The sequence below is a fragment of the Cetorhinus maximus genome, chromosome 1 (genome assembly GCF_964194155.1).
Source record: "Cetorhinus maximus chromosome 1, sCetMax3.hap1.1, whole genome shotgun sequence".
In the NCBI taxonomy this organism is placed as follows: Eukaryota; Metazoa; Chordata; class Chondrichthyes; order Lamniformes; family Cetorhinidae; genus Cetorhinus; species Cetorhinus maximus.
The window spans coordinates 17010415-17028228 of NC_135879.1; the positions used below are offsets into that span (position 1 = coordinate 17010415).

Here is a 17814-nt window from a genome sequence, read left to right on the forward strand (position 1 = left end):
GAACCTGTTAGCAGGGTCAAATTTGTTTCTGATTCACTGACCGTCCTGAATCCCAGAACATAAACAAACTATTCAGCCCTTCAAGCATAAGCTCGCTTCCCAAACTATTTTTCAAACAAATTTATAGACTCTAAGAGAACAAGGTATATGAACGACCCACTAGTGTGTTACCATATTCTGGCAGCAGACATAAATGCCACTTGGTGTAAATGTCCAGGAATACTGCTCCAGCAGAAAAAATAAATACAATTTTAACAGCAAAATAGCTGAACCAGCGATGCAACTAACAGGACCAACTACCAAGAATGCAACAGCAACGTGGAGGTGCAAATCCAACACTAATCCTCATGTACAATCGGGAAAGAAGAGTCGACACTCACAAAGATCTTATGAAAAATATTTAAAAGTGACCATGTCTCAGTGCAATTGCTACCTCATTGTGCGACAAACTCAAACATTAAATTGTGAACAAGCAACATTTTAATATTGTTATGATCCCAGCTGAGGCACCCCTGAACAAGCCTGATCCCAGAGTGGAACCCAGCTTGAAAGATCCTAACTTGTTTGTTTAGATACCTGGAGAGTAGGAACTGAATAGAGGCACATGGGTCAGCTGATAAACTTTTAACAAAAGAATAAAACATGTATTCGACAAGAAAAGATGAACGATCTTACAATAGTCCTTCACCCACAACTCTACCTTTACAAATCTATACAGATTTATAAGGATAACACAAGTTACAAAAGCTATCTTATACTCTAATGCACACAGTAAGTACACAGTCCATGTAAATTTATTGCACCCTGTGATTAGACACACCACACTCTGAAATCAAGTGACAGATGCCACCTCAACCAGATGCTATGGATCTCTCCTCAGCTCCCTCCAGACACTTGTCACACTGTGAACCAACCAGTCTCACTGAATTCCATCCTTCACACAAGTGTTTCCAATCTCCATTTTCCAAGACCTCGCCTTGGCATCTTCTCCCAAACCAACACTTTCTCTCAGATGCCTTCCACAAGGGCTCACCTCCAGGGTTTCAAACTCTCCTTCTGATGTTCCACTTCCCTGGGTCACCACATACATTCAAGCTGTCCTCCACACACTCTTGTCTCTCTGACTCGGCTATCAACAGTACCACTATTGCACATGTAACTCTTCATATTGCAAAGAGTTACAGACCTTCAGTTGACTCTTAGGACGGTCTTGCCTTTTGCAAGCTGTTCTCGCTTTAAATCTTGTCTCCTTAAATCTGAAGCATGGAGCTTTTCTCTCGACTCCTCACAAATACCAATATAACTTAAGCTATCTCTATTTCCGAACAAACATTCAGATTTAAACTGGGAAAGCAAAACAGAATTCAGGTTCACCTTGGCAAGTTTCCCGAGAAGGCCTCTCAAATACTTCCTCTTGGTCAAAACCTTTCTTTGATTCTTGTTCTTTGTAAGAGCGGTAGAATACAGACCTAGCATACACAAATAAATATATTCATGAAAATAAGCATACACCAAAAATCAAAGACAACTGAACCATTTCTAGGACAAGTTACACGTACCTGAAATAGCCTCTGTCTACTGCAGAACGATTCATGATGACAGAATCTTCTTGATTGTAGCCAGTGTATGAAGCAATTGCTACTATAGAGTTTATACCTAAAACACAGAGTACAATATGAATAGATTAAACATCCATTTTTGGCATATCCCCCTCAGGATCCACAACAACCTTTGTTTAAGTTTCAAACACCAAGATAATTTTTAAACCTGGGTGAACTAGATTTGTTTATGAATTTAAGTGAATCAAGGATAATTAAGGCTGATTTATAATCATAAACACACCGGTTTAAATAAAATACAACATTTTTAAAAATTCATTCATGGGATGTGGGCGTCACTGGCTAGGTCAACATTTATTGCCCATCCTTAATTGCCCTCCAGAGAGAGGTGGTGAGCTGCCTTCTTGAACCGCTGCAGTCCATATGGTGCAGATACACCCATGGTGCTTTTAGGGAGGGAGTTCCAGGATTTTGACCCAGCAACAGTGAAACAGTGATACATTTCTAAGTCAGGATGGTGAGTGGCTTGGAGGGGGACTTCCAGGTCGTGGTATTCCCTTGTGACTGCTGCCCTTGTCCTTCTAGATGGTAGCGGTCATGGGTCTAAGGAGCCTTGGTGAGCTTCTGCAGTGCATCTTGTAGATGGTACACACTGCTGCCACCATTCTTCAGTGTGGGGGGAGTGAATGTTTGTGAAAGAGATGCCAATCAAGTGGTTTGCTTTGTCCTGAAATGGTGTCAAACTTCTTGAGTGCTGTTGGAACTGCACTCATTCAGGCAAGTGGAGAGTATTCCATTACACTCCTGACTTGTGCCTTGTAGATGGAGGACAGGATTTGGGGAGTCAGGAGGTGCATTATTCGCCACAGGATTCTGAGCCTCTGACCTACTCTTGTAGCCACACTACTTATATGGCTAGTCCAGTTCAGTTTCTGGTCAATGGTAACCCCCCAGGATGTTGATAGTGGGGGATTCAGCGATGGTAACGCCATTGAATATCATGAGGCGATGGTTAGATTCTCGCTTGTTGGAGATGGCCATTGCCTGGCACTTATGGCGCAAATGTTACTTGCCACTTGCTAGCCCAAGCCTGGATGTTGTCCAGGTCTTGCTACATTTGGGCATGGACTGCTTCAGTATCTGAGGAGTCACGAATGCGCAATGCTCAGCACCAATCAGCAGCGAACATCCCTACTTCTGACTTTATGGTGGAATGAAACATGTATTAAGAAGGACAGCTATTTTAAAAAAGAATGCTCACAAAGCACTCAGATCAGACCAAATTTAACAGTTCACCACCACCACTCATGAAAACCGGTCACTCACCAGCTGGTAGCTCTCTGAATCGCAGATACTCCATAGAACGGGTTGTAACAAGCGGCTTTTGTGGGTAGTACAGCACATGTGCTAGGGTGTCCATGCGCACATGAAAGTTTGTAATATAAACTCCCATAGCTTGTTTACCCATAGCAGATTGATACGTATTTCTGGGAGACTAGAAAAGTTAAAGGAATAAGTAATGAGATCAGAGACTTTCATAAATCCACCTTCAATACAAATCATTCCATTCTTTAGAAGGCTCCAAAATCGCACATTTAAAAATTCTGTACCTCACCACAAAACTGAAAATGCAATTAGCACTGAAATAATACCCAAAAGCTCTCTAGTGTAAACAGAGTGCCTCTCTTCCTGCTTCCAATGTTAGCTACGTACAAGCCAAATATGTAAAATCTTTGGGAGAGGTGGGAAGGAGAGTGATGGTGAGGTAAGGAGCATAGGAGACAAAAAATAAATCTTAGTTTTGGGTGGTGGCAAGCAATCTTAGATGCAGTGGGGAGTTTGGGCACAAAACAAATGGTGGGGGGGGCGGATTTGCTGACAAATAATTTCCACATGGGGATTTGGATTACTGTGTGAACATTTCCAGTGCAGACAATGGCGCACAATTTCAGTATTGTGGGATGGGGTGCAGAAACAGAGGTGGGTTTGCAGCCTTAAAAAGGCCTCTGAATGGTTTTATATTCAGTTCCAGTGATTACACAATGGAAGGTGGTCCAGGGAGAGACTGAGGTGTTCAGGTCAGATGGGCATTCTTACAATCAACAGGAGAAATTGAGATATGTAGGACAGACTACGCCAGAATGCCAGGCCAGGAGCAGACAGCGTATACAACACTGGGTTAAAGTTGCAACATTTTCTGATTAGGGAGGACCTTCATTAAGAGTTAAAAGAAGCAAAGTTATAATTTCAGAGGTTAGACAACAGGTTTTTCAATTCCAAAGAGACTGACACATCTTATGCAGTGTGAACTTTCAGCATTTGAGGTTTATACATTACTTCAGTGCCATCCAGTGGCCTAGGTGCGCAAATGCTTACAGATCCATACCAGCAGTCTATCATACAGGCTAATTAATGCATTGTCAGCTAACACCAAATAGAATTTAATGTTGGAAATAATATCACCTAGTCTTCATGGGCATTGCAGGTAAATGTGCCACTGCTAAAATGAAAAATCTCACATGGTAAAGAAAACATTGGGGTTTATGATGTATCTTGAAATGGAATGTAGTGACCCACCTACCAACTTAAATATATAAAAGATAATGCCTGGGATGGATAGGTAAAATCCCATATACAGGAGGCAGCTCAAATAGTGGATAACAATGCAACCATCAAATCGTGGAGAAGCTTTCAGTGCCAGAAGAAATCACTTCTAAATTAGCAAGTTGAGATAGGCAGGGAAAGTCAGACAGAGGTTGGTGACCCAAAGGTCACTGGAGTTGTAGAATGATTAACCAGGAAAGGTGAGTGAACCAGGCCATAAAAAGAAGTTCCAGAGATAGTTTTGTTTGTGAAAAATGACAGAGGGATGCGATATAAACAACCTAAAACTAGGATAAGCTCTGAAAAGAGCTAAATGAATTTTGTTTGTAACAATTCTGGTGTTCTTTGTTCCAACTGTAATGTTTTTTTCTACTAGCTCAGAAATTAGTGTACCTTTCCCTGCCTCATAGAAATATAGGTAATATTTGTTACATCTTTCAACAGTTTACCTGCACAAACTTATCTCGAACAATTCTCTTCTGGTCTTACCCACCTGATTATGGTCAGGAAATGGAATAATTGATGCACAAACACCAAGAATCATTGATGGGTGAATCTCACAATGTGTATATGTTGAACAATATGCAACGCCCTTTTCCTGCAAGTCATCCGGAGTCATGGCTAGCATTACGGTCTCCTCTTCCAGCGTATCAATGTACTCCACCACACCACTGGCCACAAGATCCTGCCAACTGTATGGAGGTAAAAAGTTGGGACTTTGTCAATATGCTCTCAAACCAATATGAGCTTATAGATCTGTCAAATATTGACTGTTATGGAATAATCCTTTCACAAGTTTTTCATAGTGTAAAAAGAAGCATTTAACCATATGCAGAATGACCGCAAGTACAACTGCACCCAATAACTACCAGAAGCTTCTACAAATTGGGAGGCTAGTGGGAGTTGCAGTATCCAGCATTTCTTTTTGTTTACACACTCCCTGATAGCAGCAATAGGCCTCCAGTTACAAAGGCATCAATGGAGTTACGCTCCATGGAGGAATATGCTTAATGTAAACAGCATACATATCAATTTTAGATCAGTAGCGGTACCAACATCATTGCTGTCAACTGGATTGCTGAAGGTAAGTAGATGACACAATTAACATTCACCACTGTAGCCTGGAGGAGAGGAACAAGTTGTCTCGTGTCCAGCAACAGCATGGCTACTCTTAAGCAAGTAGATGAATGGGCAGACTAGCTGATGTTGCTTGTTACAGCAGTCTGTTCAGGTTTCATCACTTGGAATTGATGGTCCAATTTGGTTAATTAGCTAATATGTTCACATGTTAAGAATAGCAAGTTGGAGAAGTTGCCAGAGAGCAGCTGCAACCCAAGGAACTGCCCCCAAATAACACAGAGGGAAGAAGAGGAAAAAATACAATTGGCTTCCCTTTCTCCTTGACTGGAGGTAAATACTGTAAAATCTAATACTTTCTGTTCCACAGTTCATTTCTTCTCTCAATTTTTGAAGAGGTTTGTATTTTTGGAGGAATCCAAAACCAACAGTCATAAATATATGATCGTCACTAATAAATACATAAAGAAATTCAGCATAATTTTCTTTGCCCAGAGAATGGTTAGAATGTGAAATTTGCTAGGACATGGCCTAGTTGAGGAAAATCGCACAGAGGCATTTAAGAGTAAGCCAGGTAAGTGCATGAGGGAGAAGCCAGTAGGATATGTTGATGGGGTTAGGATGGAAAGAAGTTCATGTGGAGCATAAAAACTGACAGTCCAATTAGGCCAAATGTATTCTATGTGATCTTACATACTCAAACTCATATTTTGAACGAGGTTGGCAAGCAGTGACATAAATCACTTTAGTTGTGCAGTTATAGGATTGCTGTTTTTCATAACATACCTATAATTGTTGTACTCGCGTTCTTTCAATTGATCAATATGCCGCTTCTTCAGCAATAGCTTCTGCTTTTCTACAATCAAAAGCGGCCGACAAATTCTACCTGCATCTGTGTAAATCCTAATTTCGCGCTCACGGATGTCTCTCACCATGGACACCTTAAGTAAAGAGGACACTGTTAATAAAGTTAGAAATTAATGAAATGATTGTTCTCAAAAATGTTTAAATGGTTTTACTGAATAAGAGTAAATTATACATTTGCCTTCACTACCCATGGATACTTTTCTTGTAAAAGATGAATTTATGGGAGCACACAAAGATCAATTCTCTCAAATCTGTCACAGAATTTATTTCTTTCCTCCTTTTTTATTGGTGTTATCCCCTTCCACTTCGTCTCTCCTAATGTGACTTCACATTAGGGTACAAGTTTGCAGGATCCACACACAAATGAACTTCCTGCTAAATAAGGTTGAACCCCAAGTGCTAGTAGACATGGAGGACATTGTAGCCCAGTCACATCTTCCCAAACATGGCAAAGGGATGGAACCAGGACAGCCTATGTCAAAGGTGAGACTGAGTTAAGACAGGATGATAGAAGTCAGATGAAGAGGAGAATAGAGAAGTTTAAAATCATCATGGCTGAGTCGTCACTTGGTGCAAATATTAAAGGGCCACACACATCAACAATCTGCACCATCATCAGGAAGTACACCTATTCTAAATTCCATCTCTAAGATATCATAATGCTGACAGGTTCATCTTGGCCAACAAAAGGGCTGCCCATCAGTTAGGGAAAGTATATTTCCAGATAACACAAACAGGCATCTCAAATTTCATCTCGCAACCTTTTTGCAAAATGGGCCCACACAAAATGCTGCAAAAGTGTGAAGGACAACTATGAGGAGGTGCATTTAATGATTTCCACTTCCAAAGAGGCTTGCTCAGTGGTAAACAAAGGCAATTGTCCAAAATCTAGTTCAAGTCTAGGAACAAGCCTATGGCAACAAGAATGCAGAGCCACTTCCTCTTTTCCAATTGCAGGGGAGAAGACAGAAAGGAGGAAATCAAAAAGAAAATGCTAGTTTGCATATCAAGCTAATATTAAAAAGGTCAACTAATGATTCAAAAAATTACATTACTGAACTCCAAAATCCATAATCAGAGCTCCTGTCACAAGAGGTATGAATGATTGAGCATTCTGGTACAAAAAGACATTCAAAAATCTTAATCCAAAATGTAGAATTTGAGAAGTCAAACAGGATTCAACAAATCTACTGCAGCATTATGGAAGTATTTTGCACGAGTGTGAACATTTCCCGAGTTTAAAAATCAACTATTACAACAAAATTAAATTAATTCCAAGTATTTTTCTTTGGAGAATTATTTGTCAAGCAAGGAGGAACATATAAATAGGTCATTTTTCCATTTTCAGTATCCAACTCCAAGCCCAGATGCAAAACAAGCTGCCTTTATGTTAATCAAAAAGCCAAATACTGCAGATGCTGGAAATCTGAAATAAAACCAGAGACCGCTGAAAATACTCAGCGGGTCAGGCAGCATGTTTGGAGACTGAAATATTTCAGTCAATGACCTTTAATCATAACTGGGAAAGTGGATGTAATAAGTTTTGAACAAGATCTAATGGGACAAGAATAAAAATAATGTCTGTGATAGGGTGGAGGACAGGAATAGTTAGTCTTAAAGGGCCACAGGGAATGGTGATGGGGCAAGGAAACCTGCCTAGGGCAGGTGTGCTACTGTCTGAAAGCAAAAATAAGAGAAAAACCAAAACATGCAAAGGAAACAAAATAGGGGTACAGGAATTACAGCCTGAAATTACTCAAAACCTATTACATCTCTAACTTCTCCCAGTTCTGATGAAAGGTCATCGACTCTAAAACGTTAACTCTTTCCCTCTCCACAGATGCTGCCAGATTTGCTGAGTATTTCCAGCATTTTGTTTTTATTTTGTCTGTGTAACCTGGATAGCATCCTAACCTTATTGATGTAAATAAACAGGTGCATCAGGTTCGATTTCTTGCATTATATAGTGCAAATAGTCTGCATCATACAGATTCAGATTTTACTGTACCTCAGATACAATGATGTCCATTTGACGCCTCAGTTTTCTTAGTGTGGTCATCAGCTGGTCAGGATCTTTATGTATTCCAACCCAACAACCATTGACAAAAATTTTTGTAGCACTAGAAAAAAAGGTGGAAGATTTAGGTCCAGAACTGTATGTGCAGTCTTCAACCACAGCAAGAATGTTTAATATCTCAATGCAAGTTCGGTCACTCGGATAATTATCCATTCAGCAAAAAAAAAAGATTTCTGTGTAAACCACTGCTGGATGTAAAATTTTTCCACAGCTATGCATGTCAAACATAGATACTGGACAATTACACAAACACTCAATTCTATACAAAAATCTTTCTATTCCAACCAACTTTGTACTGAAAAAGCTGTTACAGGAATTATTTTTTTTCTAACAAACTCAAATCAGTTAACTTCACTTACTCTGCAATAGCAGCAGGAGAGATTTCTTCAAGATTTTCCATGCTCCACTCCTCCAAGAATTCCAAAATGGGTGAGGGCTGAGATCCTACAGAAATGTAAGCCATCAAAGCCAGGTTTTTCACTAACCCGACAGCATGGCCCTGAAACAAGAGATTAAAGAGTTAGTGTATTGAAGATTCAAATGCTTGACTGTTTGCCATTTGGGCCAGAGTTCCATTGTAACCAGTCTTTACAGAGATCCTAAAAGGAAGATCTGCATGACAAGTAAAAATCACAAGAAAACCTTACAGGTTCAAATTTCAATCTGAATACTTGATTTACAAATCCGGAATAAGAGCAAAGCAATGTGGATGTTGGAAATCCGAAATAAAAGCATATAATATCCCCTCCACCCCACTGTCAGTCTGCGGACAGCTCCCACCGGAGTTTTACAATCTTTGTTTTCCTCTGTTCTAACAACCCCTCCCATAACTTAAACATCCTTACTGAAATCCTTTTTTGCCCAACTGCTTTAATTGTGTCTTTTATCAATTTTGCTACTCTACCTTTCCCAATTCCATGTCCTTTTTAAGGATCATGTCACCTGAAATACTTAGCTCCTAGTAAGGCCCGGCTTGTAGCCAGGTCTCTGTAACCGACTACCACATCATGGTAATTTTGTGTTTCTAACTCTCACTTCTTTTATTTCTTATACTACATCCATTTGTGTACAAGAGTCTTATTTAGCTAAGTGTCCCAGCCATGCCATATGCCCTTGTGGTGCTTCCCTTCAAACTTTTTGACTTTTCACACTGATAATGGATATAGAAAATTGATTAAAGACTTTTATTAGGCAATACAGCTGAGAGCTCTAATCTTACCTCTGGTGTCTCAGCAGGGCAAATCATACCCCATAAAGTATTGTGCAGCTGCCTGGGTTTTGCTAGCTTTCCATCTCTTCCAATTGGAGAGTTAAGACGACGAAGATGAGAGAGAGTTGAAGCAAAGGTTAAACGGTTCAATACCTAGTTACAATAAGAGATATATTCAATTATCGGTTTGATATATATCATATATAGTCACATACTTGTTGAAGTTATGACACTACACTTGAGAGTCATGGTATATTTAAATGTGTATTCACACATCTTTCGAAAGTGTATATTTACATCTATATCTTATGAAATTTTGCAGTTTTTGATTACATAGTGCTTACATATATCATATATATACAATATATTTAGGCTCTTTAGTATGATTGCGTTGGCAGTAGTGAGCATCAGACAGTTTAAGCAGCTTGTTGGGTCTTCATTTCTGATTTTAATTATGCCTGGGGACAGGGGAAGAGGGGCCCAGCATAATGCAATCACACCTGTTTGGATTGCTGCCCATCCATGCCAAATGGATGAACTGTTATGCTGAGCTGAAGCCACACAGTAATTTGTGTTGATTAGTCTTTAAGAACAGGTCCCAGGCTACCTGTTATTTCCATGGTTGCAGGCAGAAGCTGAACATCTCTTTGTCTGACTGGATATTGCGCATCTATTTCAGCCACATTTATTGAGCAGGGACCTGTAATTTGTGACAAGGAAAATGCATCTTCTTGTAGGTAACAGCAAGCATCATTCTAGCCTATTCATTGCAGAGTGAACACTTCATCAGCCAGGATTAACACCTAAGGAATTGGGCAAGATCTAGTCATCGTCCTAATCATTTTCAAACTGTTATCAAGACAACTTGGCCAGATTATCTCTACAAGGGATGGAATTCGTGGAGCTTGTGCGGGGTGATGCACGGCTTTGAGTTTGTCTGCGCAAAAGAATTTCTCCCCTACCTCAAGAGTCATAGAGGTCTACAGCACAGAAAAAGGCCCTTCGGCCCATTGAGTCTGCGCCGGTCAAACAAGTACCTAACTATTCTAATCCCATTTTCCAGTACTAGGCCCACAGCCTTGTATGCCATGGCATCACAAGTGCGCATCCAAATACTTCTTAAATGTAACGAGGATTTCTGCCTCTACCACCCTTTCAGGCAGTGAGTTCCAGATTCCCACCACCCTCTGGGTGAAAAAATTCTTCCTCATGTCCTCTAAACCTCCTGCCCCTTACCTTAAATCTATGCTGCCTGGTTATTGATCCCTCCACCAAGGGGAAAAGTTCCTTGTCTACCCTATCTATGCCCCTCATAATTTTATACACCTCATTCATGTTCCCCCTCAATCTCCTCTGCTCCAGGGAAAATAACCCCAGTCTATCCAATCTCTCCTCATAACTAAAACTCTCCAGCCCAGGCAACATCCTGGTAAATCTCCTCTGCACTCTCTCCAGTACAATCACATAATGCAGGTTCCAGAACTGCACGCAATACTCCAGCTGTGGCCTAACCAGCGTTTTATACAGTTCCAGCATAACCTCCCTGCTCTCATATTCTATGCCTCGGCTAATAAAGGCAAGTATCCCATATACCTTCTTATCTACCTGTGCCGCTACCTTAAGGGACCGGTGGACATGCACACCAAGGTCCCTCCGATCCTCGGTACTTCCCAGGGTCCTACCATTCATCGTGTATTCCCGTGCCTTGTTTGTCCTGCCCAAGTGCATCACCTCACATTTATCCGGATTAAATTCCATTTGCCACTGATCAGCCCGTCTATATCCTCCTGTAATCTAAGGCTACCCTCCTCACTATTTATCGCCCCACCAATTTTCGTGTCATCCGCGAACTTACTTACTGATCAACCCTCCTACATTCAAGTCTAAATCGTTTATATAAACCACAAACAGCAAAGGACCCAACACCGATCCCTGTGGAACCCCACTTGGCAAAGGCATCCAGTCACAAAAACACCCCTTGACCATCACCCTCTGCTTCCTGCCACGCAGCCAATTCTGGATCCAATTTGGAAAACCGCCTTGGATCCCATGGGCTCTTACCTTCGTTATCAGTCTCCCATGTGGGACCTTATCAAAAGCCTTGCTGATGTCCAAGTAGACTACATCAAATGTATTGCCCTCATCTACACACCTGGTCACCTCTTCGAAAAATTCAATCAAATTGGCCAGACATGACCTCCCCTTAACAAAACCATGCTGACTGTCCTTGATTAATCCCTGCCTCTCCAAGTGTAGATTAATTCTGTCCCTCAGAATTGCTTCCAATAGTTTCCCCACCACTGAGGTTAGACTGACCGGCCTGTAGTTCCCTGGTTTATCCCTTCCTCCCTTCTTGAATAACGGTACCACACTGGCTGTCCTCTGGCACCTCTCCTGTGGCCAGAGAGGTATTGAAAATTATTGCCAGCGCCCCTGCTATCTCCTCCCTCGCCTCACTCAACAGCCTGGGATACATTTCATCCGGGCCTGGAGATTTATCTACTTTTAAGCCTGCCAGACCACTGAGAACCTCCTCCTTTTCTATGCTAATTTATTTAATTATATCACAGTCATTCTGCCTGATTTCCATACTCATGTCATCCCTCTCACTTGTGAACAGACACAAAGTATTCATTTAGAACCCTACCTACGTCTTCCTGCTCCACACACAAATTACCACGATGGTCCTTAATGGGCCCTAGTCATCCTCTTATTCTTAATGTACTTGTAAAATAACTTTGGATTTTCCTTTATTTTACCTGCCAACATTTCTCATGTCCCCTTTTTGCTCTCCTAATTTCCTTTTTAAGTTCCCCCCTACACATTCTATACTCCTCTCAGGCTTCTGCTGTTTTGAGCCCTCGGTATCTGCCACAAGCTTCCCTTTTTCTCTTTATCCAATCCTGTTTATCTCTCGACATCCAGGGTTCCCTGGATTTGTTGGTCCCACCCTTTACCTTTACTGGAATATGTTGGTCCTATACTCTCCCTATTTCCTTCTTGAATGAGTCCCACTGCTCTGTCGCAGATTTACCTAAAAGTAGCTGCTCCCAGTCACGCTGGCCAAATCATAAAAGCAAAAAACTGCGGATGCTGGAAATCCAAAACAAAAATAAAAATAAAAATACCTGGAAAAACTCAGAAGGTCTGGCAGCATCTGCGGAGAGGAACACAGTTAACGTTTCGAGTCCGTATGACTCTTCAACAGAACTAAGTAAAAATAGTTTATTTTTACGTAAATTTTTTTTCCTATTTTTACTTAGTTCTGTTGAAGAGTCATACGGACGAAAGGTTAACTGTGTTCCTCTCCACAGATGCTGCCAGACCTGCTGAGTTTTTCCTGGCCAAATCATATCTGATCTTATTAAAATTAGCCTTCCCCCAATTTAGAACTCTGATTTCTGGTCCGCCCTTGTCCTTTTCCATAACAACCTTGAATCTAACGGAGTTATGATCACTATCTGCAAAATGTTCCCCCACCGATACCTCTACCACTTGCCCGGCTTCAATCCCTAAAATTAAGTCCAGGACCGTCCCCTGTCTTGTAGGACATTCTACGTACTCTCCTGGGTGCATTTTAAGAATTCTGCTCCCTCTAAACCTATCACACTATGACTAACTCAGTTAAATGTTGGGGAAGTTGAAATCCCCCACTATTACTACTCTATTATTTTCACACTTCTCTGAAATTTGCCTACATATCTGCTCTTTTATTTCTCTCTGCCTGTTTGGGGGCCAATAGTACACTCCCAACAATGTGATTGCTCCTTTTTTGTTTTTAAGTTCTACCCATATGGCTTCCTTTGAGGAGCCTTCTAAGATGTCATCCCTCCTTACTGCTGTAATTGATTCCTTGATCAATATTGCGATACCCCCTCCTCTCTTACGTCCTTCCCTGTCTCGCCTGAAGACCCTATATCCTGGAACACTGAGCTGCCAATCCTGCCCCGCTCTCAATCATGGCTCTGTGACAGCAATGACATCATACTTCCATGTGTTAATTTGTGCCCTCAACTCATCTGCCTTATTCATCAGACTTCTTGCATTAAAATAGATATCTTCCAACCTTGCCAAATTCCCTTGTGCCTTAACTAGCCTATAATTTCTATGCCTTCTAGGCTCACTTGCTCTCTCTTCTAATTTTGGCTGTGCATCTCTCCCTGCTGGACCTCCTCTCAGGATCCCACCCCCCTGCCAAATTAGTTTAAACCCTCCCCAACACCACTAGCAAACCTCTCCGCAAGGATGTTGGTCCCATTCCGGTTCAGGTGCAACCCATCCGTCTTGTACAAGTCCCACCGCCCCCAGAAACCGTCCCAATGTCCCAGAAATCTAAAGCCCTCCCTCCTGCACCATCTCGCCAGCCACACATTCATCTGGACTAACCTCCTACTGCTATACTCACTAGCACATAGCACCAGAAGTAATCTAGAGAATACTGCCTTTGAGGTCCTGTTTTTTAATCTGCTTCCTAGCTCCCTAAATTCTGCTTGCAGGACCTCATCCCTCTTTCTACCAATATGTACCACAATCGGTCTGTTTGCCCTCCCCCTTTAGAATGTCCTGCAGCTGTTCAGTGGCATCCTTGACCCTGGCACCAGGGAGGCACATACCATCCTGGAGTCATGTTTACGACCACAGGGCACCTGTCTGTTCCCTTACTATCGAGTCTCCTACCACTATTGCTCTTCCCCTCTTTCTTCCTAAAGGTCTCACCAATAACCCTCTCACACAAGAGGAAGCTAGAAACAAAATTCATCAGATGGATGTAGCGTTTGGTGCAAGGAAGAGATTAGGCCAATCTTTCCATGAAGGCAAGACTAACCCTTTCACTTAGCCAACAAATTTCAACATGACCAATACCACCATTGCCAGATGAAGCTCTACCTCCAGAGCTGTGCAAAAGTTGGCAGACCTGAACGTCAGCTCATTCCCTTGGGCTCTTTTGTCTCCACCAGCTATAGACATATATCTACTTTGGGCACATGCTTACATCAATGACAAAGCGAGAGACAAAGTTGTGGAATCAAATTTTAAGCAGATCACTACAGGAAGAAGAGTGCTGACGGGTATGGAGCCAGATCCTGAACATCACCACTCACTCATCCAAACAGCTACAATTTTTTTTCAAAACAAAGTAACTGCCACAGCAGGAGACTAGCAACACAAATATTTGCTCCTCCATTCCCCAATATGGACGCAAGAATCTTTATGCCCAATATGAAAAAAGGTCTTTACTGCAGCAAAACAACTTTACCTGAGACACACCAGCTCTGGCTTGATGAGCCTTCTTTTGATCTCCCCAATTTCCTGTTGCTAGTGAGTATTTTAGGCCATCAGAAATAATCCGTGTTTTAATTGCTAATTCCAAGTTGAAATCTTTCCCTCTGTCTATGAACTTCTGGGAGTATATCCGTACTTCTTTCAGTAGGTTTTTAAACATTCTGTAGAAGTAAATTTGAATTGTTAACTTTTAATTTGTTTACAATTACATTTATTACAAAGGTACAAACCAAAACACTTTACACCATTCAGCTGTACAAACAGTTTTTGAATAAATTTCAAAACATAGTAGATGTGCCATGTTGTTGTGCATGGTAAGTCAGAAGATATGCTATTTCATAATGTCAGCCTGCGCATCCTCCCTCCCCGCAAGTAGAGAGAGAGAGGGGAAACAAGATCAAAGAGGAAAAAAGAGACAGGGCAGAGATTTTCTTAATTGTATGTGAAAGAACTAATATGTTTACACTTCATTACACATCCTTCCTTACCCTCTAAACAGGAAAGCAAGCAATGGTCCAGCCAGGTCCAACCTTTTGTTCCCATAATGATCTCTGTCATCCAATTCTCTTCGGCCTAAAGCAGCCAACAGCAATCTATGAACCATGTAACTTGAACCAAAGAAAACTTAAATTAGTCTTAAACCACTGCTACTCCAAAATACTAATTCACAAATATATTGCTATAAGGCTTAAATATAAAATGCACAAATGGCATAAGGTCTGAAAACATTAGAAGTAAACAAAGTATATAGAAAATGAAACATCTTTACGCAACCTCCTGCACTTGGAAACATCAATTGTTCTGAAGTTTAATTTTTGGAGAGTGCACTGAATTGAGTTCATTTTTTTTGCTCAACTAAGAGCCACAAGACTGTGAGCACAGCTGCACATCTGAGGAATCTTTTATAAGTTCAGCCTATTGACCACATTAAAACTGTAACTATCCATCACTGCATCAAGCCCTTATTCCTGATGCATCATGCATTGCTTGCAACCCACTTGCTAGCAAAGAATCCGTGTAAATGATTCCTAACTCATTGTACCCAAAGGACAGGGCCCAAGAGCGAAATCACATGCTCTGTGCTTCTCCTGTTTCTGGACACACTGATCGCATTATGCAACAAACAGAGCCTCACAGCATGGAATCTAAAAAGTGGAATACTACATCAGGTATGATGTAGATCCAACAAGTGTAGCATAGCCTCAAAGGGCAATGCACTGCACTTTTATTCATTAAACAACAGCCTGGGTTCTGCTGCTTGGGTTCTATAAAACGCTCCCGCAACAAAAAATAAATCTGCATCTATAAAAGAACAGCATCAATCACCCGAGGATCAGTTATTCGCTTGCTTTAAAAAAAAAGAGCTGCTTTTATTTAGTTTTGGGAACTGTTCTAGTGAGGGCTTTTAAAGTTGCAAGTTTTGAATTAAAGTACATAGGATCACAATCAACAGTTACCTACCAGGAGTTGGCTATTCAGGATTACTTAAAATGCATTGTACAGCGTTGTCCAATTGATATTAAAAAGAAACATCACCTCAAAACATAATTCTGAATTACTTGGAATATGCCAGGTGCTGTGCGGATGCAACACTAAGTTACATTTTATAGGCCTAAATACAATTTCAAGCTGCAGCATGGACCAACCCATTCAATTAACTATGAATGTATTAATCTTATCCCAACACCTGCAGCAAATAAACATGAAAACTTTAAGTATCTTTTTTATGGAAGCAACTTAATTATGCTTATACAGAGATGGGGAGCTCAAATCAAGAATTTTTTTTGACATGGCTAACAGAAATAAAATGTCTCTGTGAACAATATCCTCATTCCAAACATTCCAGGATTTATCCAATCAACAATTTATCCAATTTGGTGAGGATTTGAGTCCTTTTTTAAATTTCAGATTCTGCACACTTGAATTCTTGGTGTACACGAAGCAGTTGATTTAGAGTCCAAAGGAGCAAATCAGATTTGTAGACTCAGTTAGGTTTTGCCTTCCTAGCGCACAGCCAGATAACAAAATGCCGGAGCAATGAGCAGGATTCAAACTGCAGAGATGCGCACTATTCTCCATAATGAACTGGACACTTTTTGAAGATATGTGAATATTCAACAGTTGCATTTTGTTTTTTGCTCCCCCACACACTAAGCAAATACAATTGTCAGAAATGTATGACATCAACCTTTTTTTAAAATAATGAGCTACCATGCTCTGCAAACCTCCACAAGCTGACTGGTTGGCTTTGCCTTGCCTGGTGTTGTCCATCACTTTTAACACCTGTACCCACCCAAGCCAGCCCAACCAATCCTGTGAAGGTGTTCGACGATGGACAGCGCCACCAACCAATGTGTGGAAAATATTTGCTGGAGCTTTAGCCATCCCCTGCTCCAAGGCACGGGCCCTGGTGTTGTGCAACCTGTGCATCACCCTTACCTGGGCCTTGCTGAAGGTGGTTTTTGGATCAGTCTATTACCCTTAGTGAATTTGAGAACATAATTTTCTTTTTTTTTCCAAAATCACAACAATTTTCACTTAAACACTTAATAAACGTACCCCAAGAAATAAGCTTTCTTGGTCTCACAAAAGTCACTGACTCCAACGTGTGGCAGCACTTCCTTCTGCAGGATTTCCTTTGCGTATTTAATTCTCTTCTCTTTTGTTACACCAGGTTTTGCACCTCTTGAACCAATAAAATTCAATGCAACATTTTGTTCTTGGATAACAAATGCTTCATCCAGGGAAGGCTTCACCTATAATAAAAACTTAAGAATTATAATCCACATAACATGTACTATTAGGGTGAATATATTTGGTTACAGCAATTTAACCTGAATCTACTTGAATAAGCTATTCTGTCAACTTTAAAATGCAGATTCCTGTTTTGGCTTTCAATCAGCATTTCTTTGAAGGAATTTTACTTGCCACGAAGGCTGTTAAGAAGTTTGTGATGTCTAAAATTAAAGCTGACCGCTGATTCTACATGATTTAACCAATCAAAAAATTCTTCCATAGCCATTTTTAAAAAGTGATCAAGCACAATTGCAAGAAGTGAACTTCCCCCAAACAGCAAGTTCAAATTCAGAAGCAAAATACTGTGGATGTGGAAATCTGAATCTAAAACAGCATTCTGT

At 40.8% G+C, this 17814-nt stretch overlaps 1 protein-coding gene across 1 annotated transcript in view; it reads right to left on the reverse strand.

The window, feature by feature from the left end:
• polr2b (RNA polymerase II subunit B) overlaps nucleotides 1–17814 on the reverse strand; it is a 42180-nt gene that overhangs the window by 9072 nt on the left and 15294 nt on the right. The window contains exons 8-18 of the mRNA XM_078536207.1: nucleotides 17237–17433; nucleotides 15166–15285; nucleotides 14652–14838; nucleotides 9404–9547; nucleotides 8544–8683; nucleotides 8116–8227; nucleotides 6027–6181; nucleotides 4657–4855; nucleotides 2886–3054; nucleotides 1560–1656; nucleotides 1375–1469 (exon numbers count right to left, since the gene is read on the reverse strand). Coding sequence (XP_078392333.1) covers nucleotides 1375–1469; nucleotides 1560–1656; nucleotides 2886–3054; nucleotides 4657–4855; nucleotides 6027–6181; nucleotides 8116–8227; nucleotides 8544–8683; nucleotides 9404–9547; nucleotides 14652–14838; nucleotides 15166–15285; nucleotides 17237–17433 — 1615 coding nt within the window. The remainder of the gene's footprint in view (nucleotides 1–1374; nucleotides 1470–1559; nucleotides 1657–2885; nucleotides 3055–4656; nucleotides 4856–6026; nucleotides 6182–8115; nucleotides 8228–8543; nucleotides 8684–9403; nucleotides 9548–14651; nucleotides 14839–15165; nucleotides 15286–17236; nucleotides 17434–17814) is intronic.